Source organism: Convolutriloba macropyga, chromosome 2 (assembly GCF_964194025.1).
Source record: "Convolutriloba macropyga chromosome 2, txConMacr16.3, whole genome shotgun sequence".
NCBI classification, from domain to species: domain Eukaryota; kingdom Metazoa; phylum Xenacoelomorpha; order Acoela; family Convolutidae; genus Convolutriloba; species Convolutriloba macropyga.
The window spans coordinates 19,446,189-19,472,979 of NC_134469.1; the positions used below are offsets into that span (position 1 = coordinate 19,446,189).

The following is a 26,791-nucleotide window of genomic DNA, read 5'->3' on the forward strand; positions in this document are numbered from 1 at the left end:
TCAATTAATGAACTTGATGTGTTTCTGATAACACTTCCGTCCCTGATACAATTTAAGTAAGTCTTTCTGTACCCTTCTTATTATTTTCGAACCATTTTACAGACTGAAATGTATTTATTTTTCTTTGAAAATGTCTGTATAATTTACATAATTTCTTCCCTATTTTTCGAAATGGTGCCAAAAATTTCAATAGAATCTGAGCGAGACCTGACTATTAAGAAAAAATTGAACGTTTTTGTCGTCTTCTGAATTTCTGCTAGGCTCAACAGTGAGGGGACTCTGTCGCCCAGAAGATCGATCAAATAAAATGAACCAAAGCTTTTGAATTGGTGAAGCAAGCGTTAATTTGTTACTCTGCTATATCCCCTCCTCCACTCTTGTATGTTGCAAATTAGATTGCCTTGAAACAAGTTAATTCACAATGGGGCTCGTAATATCAATTCTAGTTATTTAGATCACAATTGTAAGAAGATTACTTGCACGTCAATGGAAAACACAAATTTAAGACAATTTATAATACTAATTAAAATAATAATAGAAACAACATCCACGGTTCACTTCCCAAATGAACTAAATCAAAACCGCTCACAGTATCCCAACTGGTCCTGCAATTACAAACTTCCAGATTTCAGTCTCCTCTCTGCTTTTCACACTAGCTTCTAAAGTTTAGGCCCACTAAACCAACTACTTTCTCTCGCTTGTGCAAAAACTGTCCTGTGTTCAATTTTCTGAATTCTCCCAGAATTCTCTAAAGTCTCTCTATTTCTCTGTGTTACTTCAATTTATACTCGACCAACACGCTCTTATCTTAAGCAAACGAACCTAAATCTCTTAAGTAAACATTGCAACTTTAACTTTAAATCTATTAAATTCTGTAGGAGGGCTTTGTTTGCTATGCAAACAACCCAATATCAAACTATGGTCTGTCATTCAACTGCTAGCAACCATTATTCAACTTTCTCCTTATCTTAAGTGAACGACCTTTGGACTCTTATGTAAACAAATCCACTCCACTTTATCTCATATATGCACTTGACATTTCAATCAGTGTTTGCTTAGTAAACATTGAACGTTGCTCTGAAAAAAAACTTATTCCTTTATTTCCGCAATCAAATTAATTAGCTGCAATCAATACCTGTCGAAATTCATGTGATGAATAAATAACCAAACTCAACCCTAAAGCACAGGTTGTTTGTAATTTCCAATTTCAAAGTCATTTTATGGATTTCCTCAGTTAAAAACTGCCGAAAAGTCTAATATTCCTAAAAGCCCAAAATTTGACCTCTAGGGGTCAATCAGGGGTCAATCGTCCAAAATGAAGGGTCAAGTTAATAAAACTAATTACTGTCACTGAAAGTTCTCTCATAGTTGCACCTACTCAGAAAATTTCTTGGCCTAACTCCCACTAGAACACGAGCAATGACCGCGCACACTTTTCAACCGCCTCAATTTTCTTAGGCCAAAAGATGTATGAAACTGGGAAACAATGGGATGATATTGTTTATGACCTCTTTTGTTTTGTTACAATTTCTCTCGTACAGCTTTTGCCACCTCTGGGCAAGTATCCCCTAATCCATAAATCGGTAAATTACCCCTCCCCCCAAACTCTTAGAACAAAACGATAAAACATTTGTATCGGAGAAAAACGGTTGCAAGCGAAAACTTTCGGTGATATTCTCTGTCAATTAATGAACTTGATGTGTTTCTGATAACACTTCCGTCCCTGATACAATTTAAGTAAGTCTTTCTGTACCCTTCTTATTATTTTCGAACCATTTTACAGACTGAAATGTATTTATTTTTCTTTGAAAATGTCTGTATAATTTACATAATTTCTTCCCTATTTTTCGAAATGGTGCCAAAAATTTCAATAGAATCTGAGCGAGACCTGACTATTAAGAAAAAATTGAACGTTTTTGTCGTCTTCTGAATTTCTGCTAGGCTCAACAGTGAGGGGACTCTGTCGCCCAGAAGATCGATCAAATAAAATGAACCAAAGCTTTTGAATTGGTGAAGCAAGCGTTAATTTGTTACTCTGCTATATTCCCTCCTCCACTCTTGTATGTTGCAAATTAGATTGCCTTGAAACAAGTTAATTCACAATGGGGCTCGTAATATCAATTCTAGTTATTTAGATCACAATTGTAAGAAGATTACTTGCACGTCAATGGAAAACACAAATTTAAGACAATTTATAATACTAATTAAAATAATAATAGAAACAACATCCACGGTTCACTTCCCAAATGAACTAAATCAAAACCGCTCACAGTATCCCAACTGGTCCTGCAATTACAAACTTCCAGATTTCAGTCTCCTCTCTGCTTTTCACACTAGCTTCTAAAGTTTAGGCCCACTAAACCAACTACTTTCTCTCGCTTGTGCAAAAACTGTCCTGTGTTCAATTTTCTGAATTCTCCCAGAATTCTCTAAAGTCTCTCTATTTCTCTGTGTTACTTCAATTTATACTCGACCAACACGCTCTTATCTTAAGCAAACGAACCTAAATCTCTTAAGTAAACATTGCAACTTTAACTTTAAATCTATTAAATTCTGTAGGAGGGCTTTGTTTGCTATGCAAACAACCCAATATCAAACTATGGTCTGTCATTCAACTGCTAGCAACCATTATTCAACTTTCTCCTTATCTTAAGTGAACGACCTTTGGACTCTTATGTAAACAAATCCACTCCACTTTATCTCATATATGCACTTGACATTTCAATCAGTGTTTGCTTAGTAAACATTGAACGTTGCTCTGAAAAAAAACTTATTCCTTTATTTCCGCAATCAAATTAATTAGCTGCAATCAATACCTGTCGAAATTCATGTGATGAATAAATAACCAAACTCAACCCTAAAGCACAGGTTGTTTGTAATTTCCAATTTCAAAATCATTTTATGGATTTCCTCAGTTAAAAACTGCCGAAAAGTCTAATATTCCTAAAAGCCCAAAATTTGACCTCTAGGGGTCAATCAGGGGTCAATCGTCCAAAATGAAGGGTCAAGTTAATAAAACTAATTACTGTCACTGAAAGTTCTCTCATAGTTGCACCTACTCAGAAAATTTCTTGGCCTAACTCCCACTAGAACACGAGCAATGACCGCACACACTTTTCAACCGCCTCCCGGATGACCCAAAATTTCCATACCTAATAACTTGCGAAGTAGTGTTCAAAACGTCTTCGGGTAAATTTTCTAGTAACTATAGTGTGCCACCAACCTGCCTGCCAAGCTCCATGACCAACGGATCAGCCGTTGCGAGTCGTTTGCAATTTGAATATTTTTTACGAGTCGTGTGTGCCGAAACCCAAAAAATCTGAAATCGTCAAAATATACCGGGTTGTGGATTTTTTGTCACCAATTGTCTCAGGTAATCAAATTATTACCATTTCAAATCGATTCGGCCACTCAAAAATGCCAATTTCCGGTTTTCGGCACGCGGGTCAACCCGAAGCACCGACTTCCGGTCGCACTCGGGAGTTAAAAAAGCACCAATAGAAAATCCTTGAAAGGTTACACCAACCCTCCAAAAATCATAAGGCTACTACCAATACTCCACGAGCAATTTAAATTTTACGTCCCGCAGCAGCGGCGTGCGCTAGTTCCGTGCGGGTTGGTCTGGGGTCAAATCCGACTTCAAAATTGGATCCCTCATACCCAAATTAGTCTATCCCCCAATTTTCAGGTCAATTCGAGTTCAACTTTTTGAGAAAACACTATTTCAATTTAGGTGCAAACTACATTCCTGTGATAATTGCCAATATTCTCAAAAATCGCCATTTTACATCCTAAACCCTTCCCGAGATCATGCTCGAACCTTAATTCTTACGTGCATGCCATTACGACTGATTAACCACATTATTTGTTACTCAAACAGTCATATTTCACAATAATATGCCTAAAAACCTTCAAATCACACTACTTCAGGTGTTAATAGCTAGAGATTGGGTGGTCGGATTCGCCTGAAAATTATACTCGCAATAGAAGACCATTAGGGGTTCCTGCCCATCATTGACCAGTTATCAACCAATAACTCCTTCCCATTCCAGGGGGGTCGGACAACTTTTTACCCGACGGTATTTGGACAACTGATAAATTGCCTTTTTATTTACTTTAAGATTCCAAAAAAATTCTCCCACAATTTTCTAAGCCATTCCTATGATCACCCAATACATTACTGCACAAGTACATCCTAGTACGACTGGTTTATACCGTTATTTCATCCTTAAACTATCAAAATTATACTGCAAATTATAAAAAACCGTCGAATAACACCACTTCCGGTGCTAATAACTCTGATCGAAAAAATGTAATTGGCCGCGTATCCTTATTATATATCAACAATCATTAGAGGAACATCCCCACAAACTTTCAGAGTCCTATGACGAATATAAATTAAAGAGTTGAAGGTACAAGGTTTGGGGATGCCCATTATTTTGCAAATTCGAAAATGTACTTTAAGTTACTTCAAATTGAAATTCCAATTTTGATCAAAATATCTAGTTCACTTCAAATCTTCGCTCTCTAGTTTATTTCTTAATTTAAATCACTCATTTCGACTTTGGCCTAATGCACAAACACAACTTCACTAGTTAATCAAAATATATCGACAGCTTAATATGCTTTTGTTCATTATTTTGTTTGTTTAAGATATATCACTCAACTCCCCTCTCTGGCGCCTTCGCAACAATAACCATTCAATTACAAAAAGCTAAACTCAAATACCTAACCAAAATGTCTAATTGGCCTAAATTATCTGACTTACACGCAGTTTCTCCTTGAAAATTCCCTGCATCTTTCAGTTTTCACATGCACGTTCATTATGAGCGATACGGAATTTTTGTTTTAAAAAGCTTAGGCTACGGACGGTGGTCAGTTGTTGCGCCTACTTTTATATTGTCTCAATTAGAGTAACATTAATGAAGCTGCTTTTCCGGGTCACTGATCATACAACTTTCTTTGATTTCGTACCAGGTCACATATGATTCTTAGTAATCGTTCTAGGTCATATATGATTTGAATGAGTTCTTGGTAGTCATACAAGGACCATATATGATTTCCTAGAAATCAAACAAGGATCATACAAAATTCTTCAAAGACTAACTGAATAAAATTTAATTTCTATTGAAGTTGAAAAAATTTCTTGGAAATCATACAAGGTCATGTAATACACATAAAACATTGACGGGTGCCACAAATTTTCGTATAATGTAGTCAGACGACTTATTAAATTATTATTATATCTCATTTGCAATCCACATTTAATTCTTTGTGTATGCTACAAAGAAACTTTATAGTTTAATCATAATCAGAATACTAATTTGAGGTTAAATGCAAATTTCTTTTGATTATTTCTTACAAATGAGCATTTATAAGTATAAACTGGCTTCACAGTATGTCAAAAATTCAGTTATCTATTTGGACTTACACTTTTATTTAGTGCCCAACGTTGTAAATGATTTTGTATGTTTTGTTTTCGCAAACCAACAAAGAATGCCAATCGCTATAATGACTCGTGGTATATAACGTGATATAACAATATAACCTTTGTCCATTTTTAAATTACTCATATTTTGACAAACAAATATGAAATGTATGAGCTTAATATTCGTCATTCACTATTATTTCAAAATATTTTGTATACTTTTCCAAAAAAAGTGCTATAAACAGCTGAAAATTATTCCAAAAGTACCGCCAATAATATGGCCAACGTATGTCGTTTTGGTTTGTCTGTGATAATTATTTCAATCATTTTACTGTCATGTGTTCTGCAATGGGTGTGTCTTTTCTCACGATCTGATTGGCTGACAGATATTCCGACTGGGGACAGTGCTTTTTTCACTCGATATCCATACGACGGCGCTCTACAGGCAGTAAAATATGCATTTAGAGCTGCTTCTTCTGTCGTCCTCTATATATTTTAAAGTGACAACAGCATGCAGGGTTCGTTTTTTGGGATGTCTGCATACCGCCGAGGGGCTATCCCAACATGATGAGGTAGCTCTTTACACAGTGAATTTAAGCCTACACAATAGTGGCAGAGATCCTTTTCATTTGACTTGCCTTTTATATAACATTTGTTGCTTCAGTCTGTGCGGTGCATCCTTGTTTGGAGAAATTGTACGTTTAACAACAAAATTTGATGAAGTTCATAATATCAATTCGAACTTCTACAAAAAAAAATTTATGAACTACAATTTGATGCGCTCATCCAACGCCTATCTTGTTTCCAACTAAGTTTGTCAAAAGCGTCGCTGAATTGCCATTCTATTAATTTTCAGACTCATAAATATTACATACAGAAAATTAAAGATAAATTTGCAATCGAGAATACAAATAGGTTGGAAAAGGTATGTACAAAAATTGTACGTAAATGGGTTTTATTTTACATAAAATTGTGCAATCTAAATGCAAAAAAAACACAACAAACTATTTGGCAAAATAGGGATATAAAAACCAAGATTCATATTTGTACGGAGTAATGGCCCATAAAATCTATGAGCAGACCAATCGGAGATATGAAGTGACTATGGAGTTTCAGAATATTCTTGTCAATGGTCGGGCCAAAGTCAAATCAGAGACTGAAATCTGGAAATAGTCTGATCCTAAGTCGCTCCAAAGTCTGATTAGTGTCGAAGTCTGAATACAGTCTAATCTGAGACTCATATGTTTTTAAATCAGAACGAGTTTCAATTTGAACTTTGTTTTTACCACTGCTTTTGTTGACCCAGAACGAAAAGAACGAAATTGAAGGCATTTCGATACAAAAATATTGCTCCCAATGTTGTCACAAATATTTGCACTATTATTTCCAAAGTACTGATTTATTCAAACTAAAGTTATGGGTTGGAACAAGAGTATGCGTTGGAATTGTTTATTTTATCCGAATTAACTTGAACATGTTAGGGAATGCTCTGATGGTCTAAGGGAGAGAGGGTTGAAATAAAACAGATCTTGTGACGATCTGATCAGAAAACAGAGTCAGTAAAAGGGTCCGATCATAGAAGTAATTTCTGTCTGGCACCTTTATCTTAATGGTGTATTTTGTGAGGTCCTGCTGACCCAATGGGAGTGGATATTCCATTTGCTCAGGTTGTTTAGTATCAGTTTATTTTTTGTTTCAGCAGACGAAATCTTCGTAGAACTGGATGATTTCACAATAGGAACGAGAACTCTAGAAGTTTATTCCTGTGACCGAAAATTTGTTCCAAAAGGGTAAGCAGAAGAAATTTTTATAATGTATACCAGACGTAAGTGTAGAAATATAAATAGAATGATCCAGGCAAAACAAGATCATTATCAGACGTCACAGTCCAAACGAATTAAAGCTAGATTTGAGTCTCCGAAGAGTTTGGAAATTAATAATACAACAATTGTTTGACTACGAGCATTCATGTTTTGGACATGTGGGACTGATAATCAAAAATTTAGACAGTTTGGATTTTAAAATCGGAAAACTACATCCACTGCTGGTATTAATAGAGACGAAACAACAAAATCGTTATTATTGTCTGTTTTCAAATTCAAAAAAAATTACAGATAATTTACAATAGAGCAGAATTTTAAAACAGTATGCCCAAAAAAGTTGATACGAAGCTGTATTTTCATTCATCGGTTTGCCAAAGAGCTTAAAACATTTAAAGAAACCTCTGGTTGATTATAAAAATTAGGATCTTGTGAAAACCCTTACAGAACAGACAGAAAATTTTTCAAGCCACCGAAAACTTTAAGCCGTTTTCTATTGGAAAACGTAATAGATTATTTACGCACTTCTTTAGACAAATACATCTAAATTTATCAGATCTTACGCAGTTCGCAATCATCAGCTATCTCTAAATTTTCAAATCCCACTGTTATATGGTCAAAGTCTTTATATTCAGTTTAGCATGAATTTTGTGCAATAATAACTGGAGCAAACTTTGAAAACAAAAAAGTCTCATATTAAAACTCCTTTCGTCTCTGGTTTTAGAGGCCAGAGAAAATTCTTCTGTGTTACTTTTTCAGAGGATTAAAAATTTTTTTACCGTTCCCACTTTTACCGAAACAATTTGCTCTTTTCGAAGACATTTTGAAAAAAAAGATATTAGAGTAGGTGCCAACAGAAATTTTTTCAACATTATTAACACTGGAAACTGAAAACAAGATGGTCTTCGTAATCTATTTTGACTGCAAAAACTCCTAAATTTTTTTGCAGTCGTTTTTGAAAGGGTCTTGTGGTAAAAAATTGAACCGATATTGAAATTCCACTTGATGACTCAATAAATTCAGTTATGTTCACCTCTGTTGTTCAATTTGTTTATATCCATTTTCATTTATTCGTTCGCCTTGGTTAGCCCTGTTCATCTTTCAAGATAAATTCTGTGGAAGGGTCTGTTCACTTCCGAGTGTACATAAATCACTTTTCAACAGTTTAGATTGAATTCAATCTGGAAGCTAAGAAAGAATGATTTTAAATAAATGTTCAACTAAAGATGAAGATTGCAAAATAGATAACGCTTCAAACAATTTTTGATTGAATAAAAAGGACTTATTTACATCCGGAAGCGAGCATACATATCAAAAGAACTTCAATGAAACATTAGCAAGGATTGCTACGACAAATGAACAGATAAAAATGGATGTAAACAAATTGTACAACAGAGTTCAAGGTAACTAAAATTAATAATTCATTCAACTGAGAGTTGAAAAACGGAGCTGCTAATGTACCACAGGAGTTTTTTCAAGAGTGAAACCTCTTAAACCTGCTTTTTGATACACAATGAACAGATGAAATTGGTTGTAAGCAAACCGTACAAGAGAGCTCAACGTAACTAACTTTAATGAGTCATTCAGCTGAGAGTTTATGAACGGAGCTGCTAATGTACCACAGGAGTTTTCTCTTCGTGAAACCTAAAAATTTATAAATATATCGCTTAAAATTGCAATCAGGACATGATTTTTTGATGACTTTGAAGTAATTTTTTGTTATCCAATTACAATAAATCATAAGAAAGCATAAAGCTTGTTAAGCAAAGCATGAAGTTTTCAGTTATTTCAATGTTTTTCTTTGAATTGTAATCATTTTTTCGTTTTACAACCTTTAACATTTGTTGCAGATTTTTTTATCGACCAATCAAATTACTGTCAGCAGTCTTGATTGCTGGAGTTGGAAGCACAAATTTAATGTTTGAAGTAGATATTTTAAAAACCACATTTCTCATTCATAATTCGCTCAAAATTAATACCAGAAATAAATTGTTTGTAAAAATCTTAAATTTTACCCTTATTTCAGATGTCTGTGTTTGTTTTTGATACAACGTCTTGTGCTACAATTCAGCAATTCGAAATCTGACTTTTTGCTGTTACTTTTTCAAGCTAAGCAAATTTTTCAAACAAATTTTTTGCAGGCTCAAAATACAGTTTCATTTGTTCATTTATTTTAGTTATCTCGTTCCATCCTTTAGAATATTTATTTCATTAGAATATTGGGGACATGTTTGTTCTCTTTTGAAGGTTTATAAATCCATTTTTCAACATGATAAGATTGAATTCAATCTAGAAGCTAAAAAAGAATGTTTTCAAAAAAATGTAGTAAAAAAGATGATGATTGTAAAAAATAACGCTCCAAACGGTTAATGAATGAATTGGAAGGAATAGTTTGCATTCGAAAGCGAGCAGACATATCCAAAAAAAATCTATGAAGCATTATCAGGAATTGCCACGCCGTATGAACAGATGAAAATCTATGCAAACAATCTGTACAACAGAAGTGAAAAACAGCTGGAGCAAACTTTGAAAAAAAAGAAGTCTGATATTAAAACGCCTTGGGCCTCTTTAAGTGAAGGAGCCAGAAAAAACTTTAAGTGTTTATTTCTCGGATGTTGATCAAATTTTTCACATTTCATACTTTTACCAAAACAATTTTTATTAAAAATTAGACAGATTTAGTGTTTTCGTAGACTGTTCGAAAAAAAATTGTGAAAACGTACAATTGCAAATTTATTTAACCAGGCAAATTGAAAATTAAAATCAACCTTTCTTAGCTTCCAATCTGGAAGCTAAGAAGGAATGATTTTAATTGTATGTACAACTAAGAATGAAGATCGCAAAGCAGATAAGACTTAAAACTCTTAATGGATGAGCAAAAAAGATTTGTTTACATCAGGAAGCAAGCAGACATATCCAAATTAATGTAAGGAAGCTTTAACAGGGATTGCTACGATGAACAAACAGACGAAAGTGGATGTAAACAAGCAGTACAACAGAGGTCAACGTAAATAAAACTATTGAGTCATTCAACTGAGAGTTTAATAACGGATCTGCTAATGTACTTTGGGAATTTTCTCAAGATTGAAACCACTTAAAATTTCAAAAGTATAGCGCCAAAAGTTGCTATCAGAAAATGATTTTTTGTTGTCCTAAAATTCAAATTTTGATGCTCAAATTAAATTAATCCATACAAAGCATTCAGATTTTTTAGCAAAGCACAAAGTTTTTGGTTATTTCCTTGTTTTTTTTTGAATAGTAAAAACTTTTTTTTGAACAAGATTTTCTGTTGCAAAATTTCTTATCCATCAATTAAATTATTTTCAGTGTCCTCGATTGCTGGAGTTGGAAGCACAAAATTAATGTTTGATATAGATTTTTATCATATCATCATTTCCGGTGCATTGCATGAACTTAAATTATTTGTTTAATAAATTATTTTTAAAATAATTTGGTTAAAAAACGCAATGATAGTTTATCGTCCAAGCAACTATTTTTCGCATGCATAATCTGCTCATAATTAATAGCGGAAATAAATTGATGTAAAAATATCAGCTTTTACCCTTATTTTAGATGCTTGTGTTTGTTTTTGGTGCAATGTGTTCTGCTTCAATTCAGCGCCTTGAAATGTGACTTTTTGGTGTTTTTTTTAAAATCAAAGCAAAGTTTTCTCACAGTTTCCAATTTTTTGAAGGCTTACAAGACACTTTGTTCATACTCTTTCTTAGAGTCTGATATTAAAACGCCTTGGGCCTCTTTAAGTGTAGGAGCCAGAAAAAAACTTTAAGTGTTTATTTCTCGGATGTTGATCAAATTTTTCACATTTCATACTTTTACCAAAACAATTTTTATTAAAAATTAGACGGATTTAGTGTTTTTGTAGACTAATCGAAAAAAAATTTTGAAAACGTTCAATTGCAAATTTGTTTAACCAGGCAAATGGAAAATTAAAATCAATCTTTCTTAGCTTCCAATCTGGAAGCTAAGAAGGAATGATTTTAATTGTAAGTACAACTAAGAATGAAGATCGCAAAGTAGATATGACTTAAAACCCTTAATGGATGAGCAAAAAAGATTTGTTTACATCAGCGCCTTGAAATGTGACTTTTTGGTGTTTCTTTTAAAATCAAGCAAAGTTTTCTCACAGTTTCTAATTTTTTTGAAGGCTTACAAGACACTTTGTTCATACTCTTTTTTAATTGTTCATTCACCTTAGTTATCACTTTTCATTCTTGATTAAAATATTTTGGACATATTTGTCTTCTTTTGGGTGAAAATAAATCCATTTTCAAAATTTTATGTTTGAACTTAATCTAGAAAATATGAATGAATGATTTTAAGATGGCATAATGGTTAACACTTAAATTAATTAATGAATGAAAAAAATCGTCTTGTTTAAATGCGGAAGCGAGCAGGCGTATCCAAATAACTTCAATGAAGCAATAACATCGGTTGCTACGATGAATGAACAGATGATAACGGATGTAAACAAATTATACAACAGAGCTCAAGGTAATTAAAACTAATGAGTCATTCAACTGAGAGTTTAATAACGGAGCTGCTAATGTACCACAGGAGTTCTCTTCGTGAGACATCTTAAAAAACTATAACTATAGCACTAAAAGTGAAATCACGAGATGAATTTTCGTTGAATTAAAAGTGATATTTTGATACCCAAAAACAAATAATCTTCACAAAGCATGCAATTTTTTCAGCAAAACTCGAAGTTCTCGGTTATTTTAGTATTTTTTCTTTGAATAGTAATAATTTTTCGTTTTTTAATACTATTAATTTTTTTGTTTTATCTTACGATGTTCGCAATCATCAGTTATATCTCTATTTTTTCAAATCCCTTCTTCTAAGGTCAAAGTCTTCATATTCAGTTTAGGATGAATTTTGTGCAATAATAACTGGAGCAAACTTTGAAAACAAAAAAGTCTCATATTAAAACTCCTTTCGTCTCTGGTTTTAGAGGCCAGAGAAAATTCTTCTTTTTGTTATTTTTTCAGAGGATTAACAATTTTTAACCGTTCCCACTTTACCCGAAACAATATTTTACTAAAAATTAATTATTTTACTCTTTTTGCAGACATTTTGAAAAAAACATATTAGAATAGGTGCGAACGGAAATTTTTTTAACGTTATTAACACTGGAAACTGAAAGCAAGATGGTCTTCGTAATCTATTTTCACTGCAAAAACTCCTAATTTTTTCTGCAGTAGTTTTTTTAAAGGGTTTTGTGGTAAAAAAAAAATTAAACCCGATATTAAAATTCCAGTTGATGACTCAATAACTTCAGTTATGTTGCTTTCTGTTGTTCAATTTGTATATATCCATTTTAAGTTTTTCGTTCACCTTGGTTAGCCCTGTTCATCCTTCACGATAATTTCTGTGGAAGGGTCTGTTCACTTCCGAGTGTACATAAATCCTTTTTTTTAAATTTGAATATTGAATTCAATCTAGAAGCTAAGAAAGAACGATTTTAAATGAATGTCCAACCAAAGACGAAGATTGCAAAATGGATGACGCTTAAAACAATTATCGATTGAACAAAAACTACTTGTTTTAATCCAGAAGCGAGCAGACATATCAAAAGAACTTCCATGAGGGCATAAACAATTATTGCTACGATAAAAGAAGAGATAAAAATAGATTAAAACAAATTGTACAACAGAGGTCAACGTAACTAAAATTAATAGGTAATTCAACTGAGAGTTTAACAACGGAGCTGCTAATATGTCACAGGAGTTTTTTCAAGCGTGAAACCTCTTAAAGAGGGTTTTTTGATACACAATTTTACAAAATCATAACAACGCATAAAGTTTGTTCAGCAAAGCATGAAATTTTCAGTTATTTCAATGTTTTTCTTTGAGTTGTAATCATGTTCTCGTTTTAGAACTTTTAACATTTCTGTTGCAGAATTGTTTATCCACCAATCAAATTGTTGTCAGCGGTCTTAAATGCTGGAGATGGAAGCATAAAATTAATAGTTGATATAGTAATTTTAAAATAATATCAATGATTCTGGTGCATTGCATGAACTAAAATTATTTTTTTAAGAAATTCTTTTGAAAATAATTTTTAAAGAAAATACACGTAAGGTCACTTTTTTGGTTCGAGCAACCATAATTCGCATGCATAATTTGCTCATAGTTAATAGCGGAAAAAATTATCCCAAATTTAACCGTTATTTTAGATGCGTGTGTTTGTTTTTGATACAGCGTGTTTTGCTTCTATTCAGCACTCTGAAATCTGACTTTTTGTTGTTGCTTTTTAAAATCAAACAAATTTTTTGACAGTTTTTAAATTTTTTGAAGGCTTGTAAAACACTTTTTTATTCTCTTTTTCATCCTTCTTTAAAATCTTGTGTGCATATATGTTCTCTTTTGATTGTAAATAAATCCTTTTTCAAAAATTAAGATGGAACTCAATCTGGATTCTAAGAAAGAATGATTTTAAATTAATGCCCAACTGAAGATGAATATCGCAAAACAGATAACGCTTAAAACCATTAATGGATGAGAAAAAATTTTTATTTGCATTCGGAAGCAAGCAGACATATCCAAATAAATTCAATAAAGCCTTAAAAGGGAATGTTACGATAAATGAACAAAATATTTTTTTATACATTCTGTAAAACAGAGGTGCAATAATAACTGTTGCAGACTTTGAAAACTAAAACTTCTTTTAAAAAACTCATTTCGTCGTTGATTTTAGTAGCCGGAGAAAATTTTTAGTTGAGTTAGGAAAGTTAGTGAGAAAAATTTAAGAGGTTTAATAGCCAGAGAAATTTTTCAGGGGGTTAATAATTATTTTTACCGATTTCACTTTTACCGAAAGTCATTTTTACTAACAATTAAAACAATTGTTCCTTTCGGAGACCTTTCGAAGAAACAGATATGTTAATATATGCAAACGGAAATTTATATATCCATTTTAACACTGCAAACTAAAAACAAGAGGTTTTCTTGTTTTAATTTTGGCTGTGAAAAATCCTAAAATTTCCTGCAGTCATTTTTGAAAAGGTCTTTTGGTATATAACCAATCCAGATTTTAAACTTCAATTTAATGACTCAAAAAAGTTATGAATGCTGACCTCTGTTGCTCAATTAGTTTTTAACCTTTTTTTTCATTTGTTCATTCAACTTAGGTAGCCCTATCCATCTTTCATTAAAATTCTGTGGACATTTCTGTTCACTTCCGAGTGTACACAAATCGCTTTTTTAAACTTTTTAAGGTTGAATTGAATCTGGAGTGATTTTAAACGAATGTCCAACAAAGATGAAGACTGCGAAATAGATAACGCTCAAAACGATTAGTGAATGAATAAAAAGGATTTGTTTACATCCAGAAGCGAGCAGACGTATCCAAATAATTTCAATGAAGCATTAATAGGGATAGCTACGAAGAATGAACAGATGAAATTGGTTGTAAGCAAACCGTACAAGAGAGCTCAACGTAACTAACTTTAATGAGTCATTCAGCTGAGAGTTTATTAACGGAGCTGCTAATGTACCACAGGAGTTTTCTCTTCGTGAAACCTAAAAATTTATAAATATATCGCTTAAAATTGCAATCAGGACATGATTTTTTGATGACTTTGAAGTAATTTTTTGTTATCCAATTACAATAAATCATAAGAAAGCATAAAGTTTGTTTAGCAAAGCATGAATTTTTCAGTTATTTGAATGTTTTTCCTTGAATTGTTAATTTTTTTTCTTTTTTAAACAGTTACCATTTTTGTTGCAGAATTGTTTATCCACCAATCAAATTAGTGTCTGCGTTCTTGATTGTGAGAAGTAGAAAATTATTGTTTATTGTAGATATTTTAAAATCATATCATTAATTCCGGTGCATCGCTTCAACTGAAACTAATGATTTGGATTTGTTCAAAAAAAAATAATGCTTGCAAAAAATATACGCAATGGTTCCTCTTAGTCCAAACAAACATATTTCTCATGCATAATTTGCTCATAATTAATAGCGGAAATAATTTGTTTTTTAAAAATCTTAGCTTTTGCCGTTATTTTAGATGCCTGTGTTTGTTTTTGATACAGCGTGTTTTGTTACAATTCAGCGCTTTGAAATGTGACTTTTTGCAAATACTTTTCAAAATTAAGCAAACTTTTCTTACGTTTTCAAATTTTTCGAAGGATTACAAGACACCGTTTGCTACATGTCTCATATAAGATTTAAAAAATGAACTCTTTCTCTATGAATTTGTCTAATTGTGGCTTCCCTTCAGGTAAAAGATTGAATTTTAATGAAAAATCTGACATAATTTTCTAAGCATTTCTAAGCGTATATCTTACATAAATTTACCTACGCTTTGGTCCTAAATAGTTTTGGCGGTTGTAAGCGAAGATCTTAGATTACTTTGGTACACAAGTTTAATACTAAAAAAGAATTTTTAATTCTGAAAAGTTTTGTAAAATAAACTCAAGTGTTAGCTTAAAGAAACTCGACATTTGGTTAGGAACCCAAAAGTTCACTAAATCTTAAATACCTTTGCGTTTTTAATCGCTGACACCTCGGCCCGGGCATTGTTGCGTAATTGAAATGATAGCTTAGTGCTCTAACTCTCAGAGTTCATTGTTCCTTTTAATTTTAGCTTCCAGGCATTTAACAGAAAGACCTACAAATACGATATCGCACTTTTACATCTCCAATGTAGAATTCCATCTGATAATTTTACTTGTATCCCTCTGTGCAATGTAAGACAAGACCTCGGGACAGAGTTCACGGCACATGGAATGGGATCAACCAACATCACTGCTTACGAGTTCCCAGACACTCTCCTCCAAGCTACCTTCCGAGAAGTCAAATTCATGAAGACGCGGAGTCCATTCGAGGGAGTTTTATCATTGACTGTAAAACTGTAAAAGTTATGAAGTAATAAAGTTATTCTCCGGATGAGGTAAGAACCGTAATATTTGAGGAGAATGCAGCGACCATTTTTTGCAATCAAAAGCGCGAAATTTTACCTCTACATTTAACACATGGATCTATTCTGCCCCCCCCCCACTAGCTTAGTGGCCATATATCTTGTAAGACCCCCAGGCGCACGTGCTAAATTTTTACGTAGTAACTTGCTATATAACAACACATATTTAGCAATGGAGAGCATGAAAACACTGGGGTGACAGAATAGATTCCAACACATTTCTTGCAAAAGTTCACCGCATTCAACGCATTCGTCGCTGAAAAAAAGTTAGACCTTTGCGGTGCGGATAATTATTTTTCACCGAGCTTCACCGCAGTTTGCTCGGGTAACTTCCTCTTAAAAGTGAAGCCATTAAAAATTGAAACGCTCGTTTTTCGTCAGGAATTCAAACGCTCGTTTTACTTCGGGAATTGAAATGCTCGAATTGAAAAAATCATTTTATTCGGGTTCTTCTAATATTCGAGACTTTTGTACACCGAGATACTACAAATTCCTTAAAAGCTTGATGATCAATATTTATCAGATCATAACGCCCAAATCGTCACAGGCAAATGTGCCCTATATGTGTATATCTTGTTCGTTTTTCCGATGTTAAAACATCGCAAAAGAAACAGTATTTCAAAAATTAGATATTTTAGCATAATAGGTCAAAACTAAAGGGAATTGAGCATCCCGTGTTCGCAAAGTGTCCAAAATTTAGCCACGGATTGAGATACAAGCTGTGTACCCTTTTTTCGCACGCTATGTATCACAGTTCTGTTCCATTTAGGTATCTCTTTTTCGCACTCAGCGTAAATCGATTCCGCGCTGAGCGTATTCAAATTTTTCCACTATATGTATCTGTAACTCGAAATTCTGCATCATTTTAAAAGTGGTTGCAAGCTTCTTGAATTGATAGCAACTAAAAGTAATTGACAGTGGTTTAAAGCTTATTTATACATCATATAAGTTTCCAATTTACCACATTTTTTATTTGTTTTAAAATGAAGATTGGGGGATGAGATTGACATCATCACACACTGCCAGAGTTTTCTTATTCTGAGGAATTATATTCGCTAATTCCGAAATTATTCTGAAAAAATTATATTCGCTAAGATTTGACATTGTTTTAATAGGATAAAATGAAAAACGATGTTTTAAAACTGTTGTTGTGATAATTTGCATAACTAAAAAAAGGAGAGAAAGTAATAAGTTGAAATCTAAAAACAATTTTACAAGAGTCTATCTTAATTTTCTGAATAATTCCTCCATTCTGCTTGTATGTACAAGTGCCCATCAAATTGTTTTTTAAAAAAATTTCCATTCTGCGCCTGTTTACACGTGTCTATTGTTTTTTTTTCTTAAAACAAATCCCTCCATTCTGCGTCTATGTACAGTTGTTTATCAATTTTTTCTGAAAAATTCCTCCAATCTGCGTCCTACAAATGTTATTCTTTTTTTCTAAAGAAACCCTCTTTTCTGCATTTTTAACCGGTATTTTTTCCTCTTTCTGAAAAAATTGCTCCATTTTGCATCTATGCAGAGTTGATTCTACATATTTTCAGAAATGTCCTTCCTTTCTGCGTCTTTTTACCCGTGTCTCTCATATTCTTCTTCTATGTACAGATAATTATCAATTTGTTCTAAAAACCCGAAATTCTGAATCTTTTTACAGGTGTCTATCAATCTTTTTCTTAGAAATTCCTCCATTCTACGTCTTTACCATTCTGCGTATTTCTGATAAACCAAAAGAAAAACAAAGTTTTGAAAACGGAAAAAAGTATTGTAGTATGAAGGGATTCGCTTTTGCGAGTAAACCGTTAGATTTGTGTTGTTGTTATATCGTAGGCAATTTTAAAACCCAAAGTAACGAGAAGAAAATTGTTGGGGGTCTAAGCACGTGTAGCTGCTGTGAAAATGGACCAGTATTGTATTCGAACCATCATCTCTTATTTGCAAGACTAGTGTTACACGAACTGGTCTTAAGCTCCCCAACTTGACACTAGAACTCTAATAACTCTTCTCACGTTCTTTTTTGTTCCTCAGAGCTTCGTTTCACTGGCCAAATATGCTTTGAACAAGTAGAGCGTTTTTTTAGCTACGTCAAGCTTATCTTATGCACAATTAACATTAGGTTGATCTCTCTCAACCCTCTAATCATTTCAGAAAATGATACTGATCGCGAGCTACGTCTTCGTTTATCGGTCCAAAAATTGTGTTTGTTTGACGTGATTTAGTTGGTTTTGCGTAGAGTTTGTTCACTCATCACTCTCTTTTTTTATTGGAAAAAGTTGGGATTAATGGCCTTAACTGTAAAATTGTTTGCAATTCTCTCAGGTTACATTGATTTGTTTTATTAGCTCATAAATCTCAAAAAGTTTTTTTGAATGAAGTTTAAATTTATAACGAATTGATCCATAATTTACCCCATTTTTGTTGGAATGTACCTTAGTTTGGGTAATAATGTTTTTGGTCCCGATGAATCGATAAAATTGCACTCACAGGTGGCTTCTCACTAAATTGCAGATAATATATTCGTTTTCTAATGGCCTCTTATTCCATTTTAATCGTTGTCTTGGTTGATTAAAACGTGATCACACCGCATTCATATATGACACTTTATGATCGACAGAAAACTGAAACTTTCTCAAAAATGGGTTGAGACCACTAAAAATGTTGAAAATTGAGTTTATCTAACATTTGTATTCATTGTGTTCATATGTAGTTCATTTTCGGTTCATGGTTTTTCTGTGAATACCATTCATATGACCTTCTACGATTACCAGGAAAACTTAATCATTTTAGAGATAATTAGATAAACTGAAAATAGTTTCTCACTTTTTTTACACGAAATGAATGTCACAATTGTGGCTGTTGAAGCATCCCTTCAAAATTTGCATGACCCTTTAATGATTACCAGGTAATCGTACAAATCATACATGCAACCGGCATTTTTGAAAGACCTGCAGCCCGAGAATTCAGATGGGTCTGTTTATAGCGACCTTAGGTCTGGTAGTTCTGGAACCCAATGTCCTCGACCCAAGCGGGTCTGAACAGAGCCGTCTTGGGTCGCGCACATCAGTCAAGTTAGTATTATTTTAACGCAACTTGTTGTTAGAAATGAAAATGAGCTTTGATAAGACTTCATTTCTCAAAGTTCCAACCATGTCCTGCGTCTACGATCTGCACTCAAGCCCTGACACCAGGAGCCAGCATCGACTTCCTGGATGAAGGAGGACCTCTCTACGCGTTTGCAGAAAAACATGACGAGGAATCGACTTTGGATGTTTGTTTGTACGGAATTGCCAGTTATTACACAAAACATCAAGTAAAACGTGGAATTAATCGCAGTTTCTTCACCAGCATTCCGGATAATTTGGAATGGATCAGAAATAAAACTGGCCTACCAATTTAAATCTAAACTTAAATCATTTTAAAATTTTTATTGAGCTTTAATAGCTGTTGCTGAAGAAATTTTTCTGCTGAAGAAATTTTCTGCTGAAGAAATTTTTCTGTGTATTGAAAATCAGAACAGCTTTTGATAAGTTATTGCCATCGTAATTTTTGTTTTTATTCTTAACTGTTTAGCTCGTATAATCCTGAGATCAAAAACAACAAATTTAACAGTGACACGTTTTTATAAAAATAACCCGACAGTTCCTAGAACCAAAATTAGAATGTTTCAGAATTAATGAAAGTTATGACATTTTAACTGCCTTATGGGAAGCAATGTGTTGAAAAGTGAAAACAAAACTATGTCAAAACTTTATCTGTTTTCACATATGCTTCATTTTGTTTTAAAATTTATCTGTTTTGGATTTTCAAAAATGAAACCCAAAACAAATCGAACTTTTTACAAGATGGCTTACAAACGCTTATCTTGCAAGATCTTTCAAGATGTCTTGCAAGATAAGCGTGTAGATAAAAGACTCTTACAAGATAAGCGTTTTTGTAAGATTCTTTCAAGATTTAACAAGATAGGAGTGTAAGATCGACTAAGGTTTCGGTCTGAAACTGCAATAAAATAGGTTTGTATATAGAATCTATTTTGAAATAGTGAGATGTGTAATTAGCATAATTACTGGAATTGAGTATTAATATAAGTATATTTTGAAATTCTTTAGAGTTCGGTTTCCACTCAGCTGAGGTACTTGGGCCTCTTCCGGGCAATCTCCATCTTGCAATTAGGACACGTGTGAACTGCGACCTTGCAGTCTTTAATGCAAAAGGGAACAAAACACACAAACCACAATCTAAAACAAAGCAAAATAAATAAATTGATGAAAAATTATAGCCCGGGCCGAGGTGTCAACGCTAAAAAACGCAAAATTATGTAAGATTGGCGTTGAATGCGTTGAATTTATGTAAGATCTACGCTTGAGCGTAGATATTACATAAATTCAACGCATTCAACGCTAATCTTACATAATTTTGCGTTGAATTTTGGCGTAGATCTTACATATTTAGCGTTGAATTTAAGCGTTGATCTTACATAAATTCAACGCATTCAACGCTAATCTTACATAATTTTGCGTTGAATTTTGGCGTAGATCTTACATATTTAGCGTTGAGTTTTAGCGTAGATCATACATTTTTAGCGTTGAATTCAGCGTAGATATTACACAAAGTCAACGCATTCAACGCTAATCTTACATAATTTTGCGTTGAATTTAGCGTAGATATTACATATTTAGCGTTGAATTTAGCGTAGATCTTACATATTTAGCGTTGAATTTAGCGCAGATCTTACATATTTAGCGTTGAATTTAGCGTAGATATTATGTAAGATTGGCGTTGAATGCGTTGAATTTATGTAAGATCTAGGCTTGAGCGTAGATATTACATAGATTCAACGCATTCAACGCTAATCTTGCATAATTTTGCGTTGAATTTTGGCGTAGATCCTACATATTTAGCGTTGAATTTTAGCGTAGATCATACATTTTTAGCGTTGAATTCAGCGTAGATATTACTCAAAGTCATTGCATTCAACGCTAATCCTACATCATTTTGCGTTGAATTTAGCGTAGATATTACATATTTAGCGTTGAATTTAGCGTAGATATTACATATTTAGCGTTGAATTTAGCGTAGATCTTACATATTTAGCGTTGAATTTAGCGTAGATCTTTCATATTTAGCGTTGAATGTAGCGTAGATCTTACATGTTAAGCGTTGAATTTAGCGTAGATCTTTCAAATTTAGTGTTGAATTTAGCGGAGATCTTACGTTTTTAGCGTTGAATTTAGCGTAGATCTTACATATTTAGCGTTGAATTTTGGCGTACAACTTACATATTTAGCGTTGAATTTAGCGTAGATCTTACATTTTTAGCTAAATTCAACGCTGAATATGTAAGATCTACGATAAATTCAACTCTAAATATTTAAGATCTACGCTAAATTCAACGCAAAATATGTAAGCTCTACGCTAAATTCAACATTAAATATGTAAGATCTACGCTAAATTCAACGCTAAATATGTAAGATCTACGCTAAATTCAACGCTAAATATGTAAGATCTACGCTAAATTCAACGCTAAATATGTAAGATCTACGCTAAAATCAACGCTAAATGTGTAAGATCTACGCTAAATTCAACGCTAAAAATTTAAAATCTACGCTAAATTCAGCGCTTAATATGTAAGGTCTACGCTAAATTCAACGCTAAATATGTAAGATCTACGCTAAATTCAACGCTAAATATATAAGATCTACGCTAAATTCAACGCTAAATATGTAAGATCTACGCTAAATTCAACGCTAAATATGTAAGACCTACGCTAAATTCAACGCTAAATATGTAAGATGTATGCTAAATTCAACGCTAAATATGTAAGATCTACGCTAAATTCAACGCTAAATATGTAAGATCTACGCTACATTCAACGCTAAATATGTAAGATCTACGCTAAATTCAACGCTAAATATGTAAGATCTACACTAAATTCAACGCTAAATATGTAAGATCTACGCTAAATTCAACGCTAAATGTGTAAGATCTGCGCAAAATTCAACGCTAAAAACGTAAGATCTACGCTAAGTTCAACGCTAAATATGTAAGATCTACGTTAAATTCAACGCTAAATATGTAAGATCAGCGGCAACTAGCGTTGACAAGTCGGAACAATCACCGCAATTTTCTTACATAATTTTGCGTTGAAGGCGTTGAATTTTTGTCTTCAAATTCAACGCATTCAATGTAAAATTATGTAAGAAACTTGCAGTGAATTTTCCGACTTGTCAACGATAGTTGCCGCTGACCTTACATAATTTGGGCCAAATTCCTCGACCCGGGAGTTAATCTAGTTTTTGGAGTCCAAAATGTATCTTCGTTAAAAAATCACAAAATTTACAGCTACTTAAAACCTTTATGTACATTTGCCTAATTTGAAATTTTCCTGAATTTAGCTTTTTTACTTGGAGAAGATATTAAAAGAATTAAGTACATCATTAATTTGACCTTTAGCTCACCTAAAATTTTTTTTAGAAAGATAATAACCGATTTTTGAGACAAAACTGCCTTCAATCTATTCAACTTGCAGACGTAAGTGATTTCTGCATCAATTACTGCAGTATTAATTTTTAATAATTAAAGAGTCCACAACTGAATTGGACTAAATTTTGACATCAAAATCACGTTTTTTTATAATTTAAACTTTCTTGCTCCTGCTTTTTGATAATACCTATCAATGGTTCTTCTCATTTTTTTGCAAAACTCCAAACAATTAATACAATGCGTCAAATCGAGTAATAAACATGAAAATGAAAGCATTTGCTCTGCACAAAAAAGGAGAGCGAACACATCTTCAAATATACAAGAAATTGGCGCAAAATCAATTCAAAGTAAAAATAAAATACTCGCGAACATTCATCGAGTCTTTGAAAATTTGAATCAAGAAAAGCTAAAACTCAGAGGCATTAAGCTGAATAAGATTCATAAACTTATCTTTCAAAATCTTTCATAGTCGTTTTCAAATTTTTGACAGTTTTTATTCGAGCCCTGTAAGCGGCAACAAACTCGAATTAACAAAACGGAAGACGGGAAATCTTTATTCAACAATTACGAATCGAATAAGATTCAAGAAACGGCTTTTTATGTCAACTATAGCTTGTGTATATAACGTACGACGCATAAGAAGATCTCTTATCAACGTTAAAAAAAGTTATTCAAAGTAACACTGGTGGCAAAAAGGCTAAACATGAACTCTTAGCCTTTTGCTAGCCAATATTGGTCGAGTCAGTTCATGTATGACGTAATTTGGCCTTGCTTTGGCCTTAATGTTAAACCATTTGAAGCGGTCTGTTTTTCTAATAATTTGATATCCAAGTCGTCATAGTCTAAATTGGTCCAGTTCGGCCCAAAACCGCTCTCTAACAGACCGTTGCTCAAGGTACATGTATTAGAAAACTGATTTTGCTTTGCCAATTTGGTTGTAGTCCGGGGCTCGAACCAGCCACCTTTCGATCCGGAGGCCATTGTGTTACCGTCTGCAGTATGCCGTCTTGACTGCTTGCTATTCAATTCAATTATATACAAGATTACAAACATACGTTGCGCAGTTGATATATACGCTTACTTTGCATTCACAACATCCTACAGTCCCGAAAAAGTTGTTTCTAAGAAAGGTATTAGTTTTACAACCGGTCAGATATACCTACCAGCATTTGTCCTTATCTAAGCCGAACGGGCAATGCCATCGCTGCCATAACGGAGGTTTTCAATGCGACCCATGGGAAAGTGTCCACGGAAGCTCAATTCGTCGGCCACCCATACAAGATCCCCAGATTTAAGCTCTTTTTTGCCGGCGTGGACCATTTACTGCGACGATTCAGGTTTGGGACATATTCAGCCAGCCACCTTTTCCAAATTGAGTCAGCGCTGCACTGAGCTCTCACGTTTCTCGTGCGGTGGTCGAATTCCTCTTCTGACGAAAGCGAAGGCACAGTGCTCGACCTGTTTCCGAGAAGGAAGTGATTAGGTGTTATGGCATCAAGTTCCGTAGTGTCTGAGCTTACAGGGGTAAGCGGCCTGTTAATTAAAGCTGATTCAACTAAACAGAGTAACGTTTTTCAGGTTTTGTCAGTAAGACGTCGGTGGCCGAGAACCGCACAGAAAGTGCGTTTAACACTCCTTACCATTCGTGCCCACGAGCCACCATGATGTTGGGCAAATGGTGGATTGAAATGCCACAAAATTCCTCTTTTGAGACATTTGACTCGCAATGGATTTTTGATTCCAAATCTTTATTCACAATTATATCCATTATCCGACCAGAGGATGTGGGTTTTTCCTCTCCGAGCAATGAACCTTTCAATTCCCATAACGCAGAAATTCATGTCCATCGATCGCACAACCTCAATGTGCAAGGCTCGCGCTGTCAGGCACGTGAAAAGGAAACCCCAAAGTTATTCACTTGAGCGTTTCACTGACACAAAAAATGGGCCGAAATATTCTATTACCGTATTGAAGAAGGGAGGAGAACCATAGGAAAGACGTTCGGCGGGTAAGTCGGCCATCATTGGCTGAACAGACTTTTTGCTACGCTTACGACATAATACGAAGTTAATTTCGATAGATTGTATTGCGGAATGCAATTTCAGGACTGCGTAGCGTCGTTGTATGCAAGCTCGCAAAAAGTCAGTGCCCTCGTGGTGGTTAACTAAATGCTATTTTTTTCAGAAAGATCCTTACATTGTGGTGACGGCTATCAAGTATGATAGGGTTTTGTTGTTATAGTCGGCTTCAACTAATCGTTTGATGCGACCACTAGATTTGATCAGAGCATTGGGACCAATGAAAGGGTATACGATAAGATTGGGCTTTTTTTGGTTCTGGTAAGCTGCTTTTCATCCAGAAGTTGTTTTTTCCGAACGGGAATGATTCAGATTGAGCAAGGAACTGAAGTTTTGCTTCAGCAACTTGGAGTTCTTTGGGCCTACAAATTACAGCATCTGATGACCGGAAATAGGCGTGCTTTGGGAGGATGTGTAGGAGATATGCGGTTATCCTAACTAAATTGAAGTAGGAGCTAAATTTTCTGTAATTGAACAGTTTTCCTTCGTAGGAAACGTAGCTCGCACGACTGCTCTTTTGTTTTTCAGCCGGATCACCTTAGGGAATGGTTAACGGTTTTTCAGATTGCCTAATATCGCGTTGTTTGCCTGGAAAAGAAAATCTGACGTAGACAATAAACTTGGACCTTTCAACCAGCTACTGGCACACAGGCCACCGGCTGAAATTCCCTTTGCACCAGCGTCCGCAAGATTGTCTGCAGATGGTACATGAAACCATTGGTCAACTGTTGTGTACTCCAATTTTTCCGAAACCCTGTTAGCAACGAAGATGGGCTGTTTATCGAAGGATCTCAGGCACTGAAGCACAGTAGTGCTATCTGTCCACATGAATGTTTTGCTAAGCGGAATTGTTAAAGTTTTATATATGTCTACTTCTAGGCGCGTTGCTAGGAGGGCAGCTTGAAGTTCGAGTTTGGGTACGGTCAAACGTTTCATGGGTGCAACTCTTGCTTTTCCTAAAAAAAGGCAATTTCGGTATGCGTAGTGGGTCCTGACCTTACTTTTGCTCTCAGGAAGGCAACAGCGCTGAAGACTTCCTAGGAACTATCCCTGTGTACATGAAGCTCGGCTGAGTCGATCTCTCCAGTGAAAAAACTCTTTATCCCAGTTTTGACCACTCAACCTCCATATATCTTTCAGCAACAGTCAAGCGGTAACAGTGAAGGGGGCTACTAACCCAATTGGGTCGAAGACTTTTGGAACTAAACTTAGTACCAGGCGTTGAGTTACCTTTTTGTTGTCCACGTACTTTGTTCTACGGCTGACAATTGGTGTGTCTTTTCTGCGGTCCCATTTAAGACCCAATACGTGAGATGAGGCCTCATTCTCAGAACTTCCAATAACTTTTGGCACTTCTTGGTCAATGGTTTTAAAACTGTTATCGAGTTCTTCGAGCAGGTGTGGAACGCTGCTGATAAATTTTGTTATTTTAAATCCTCCCAACATAAGAAGTTCTTTGAGTTCGTTGGCTCTCTTCAGTGCTTTCTCTGGTTCGTCTAAGGAGTCGAGGTAGTCGTCCATATAAAACTTTTCCAACATAGCTTGCGATGCATGGGATCAAGTTAAGCACTTGAACCACGTATCCCTTGTCTACGTCGTCCTTAATGCTCTTTTCGTACTTCAAGCGGAAATCTTGGTCACTAAAAAGTCTTTTTTTAGGGGACTTCGATTGAACAAGTGCTGAGTAGTAGGTGTTAGGTAGATGAAGGTCGTCTTTTGACCACAAAATACCAACTTGATACCGTGTTCCGTCATTAAAAGTTGTCGTTTCTAGTATTTCAACAGCTCTGCGGTCTGAAAACGACCTGGGGTCAGCCTCCTTTACAGCTCCGTATGACTCCATTTCATACCAGGACTTCATTTGTTCGGTTAGATCTGATTCCAGTTCAATAACAATTTTAAAACAGGAGGATATGAAACTAGAGGTGGCAGGCAGAGGTCCACTTAGGACGCAACCGATTGAAAGGCGGACTGCAACGGGCGCATATTTTGAATCGCTTTCAAAATATTCGATAGGTCGGGTTGCATGGTAAACGTCTTGACC

At 34.4% G+C, this 26,791-nt stretch overlaps 2 protein-coding genes across 2 annotated transcripts in view; one reads left to right on the forward strand and one right to left on the reverse strand.

Moving 5' to 3' along the window:
• LOC142334847 (uncharacterized) overlaps nucleotides 1–19,586 on the forward strand; it is a 41,337-nt gene extending 21,751 nt beyond the window's left edge. The window contains exons 6-8 of the mRNA XM_075383174.1: nucleotides 7,128–7,218; nucleotides 15,860–16,118; nucleotides 19,329–19,586. Coding sequence (XP_075239289.1) covers nucleotides 7,128–7,218; nucleotides 15,860–16,118; nucleotides 19,329–19,586 — 608 coding nt within the window. The remainder of the gene's footprint in view (nucleotides 1–7,127; nucleotides 7,219–15,859; nucleotides 16,119–19,328) is intronic.
• A 652-nt stretch (nucleotides 19,587–20,238) lies between these two features.
• The window catches only part of LOC142335179 (uncharacterized), a 41,936-nt gene continuing 35,383 nt past the window's right edge, over nucleotides 20,239–26,791 (reverse strand). The window contains exon 5 of the mRNA XM_075383553.1: nucleotides 20,239–20,424. Within this exon, the coding sequence (XP_075239668.1) occupies nucleotides 20,310–20,424 (115 nt within the window). The 3' untranslated portion in view covers nucleotides 20,239–20,309. The remainder of the gene's footprint in view (nucleotides 20,425–26,791) is intronic.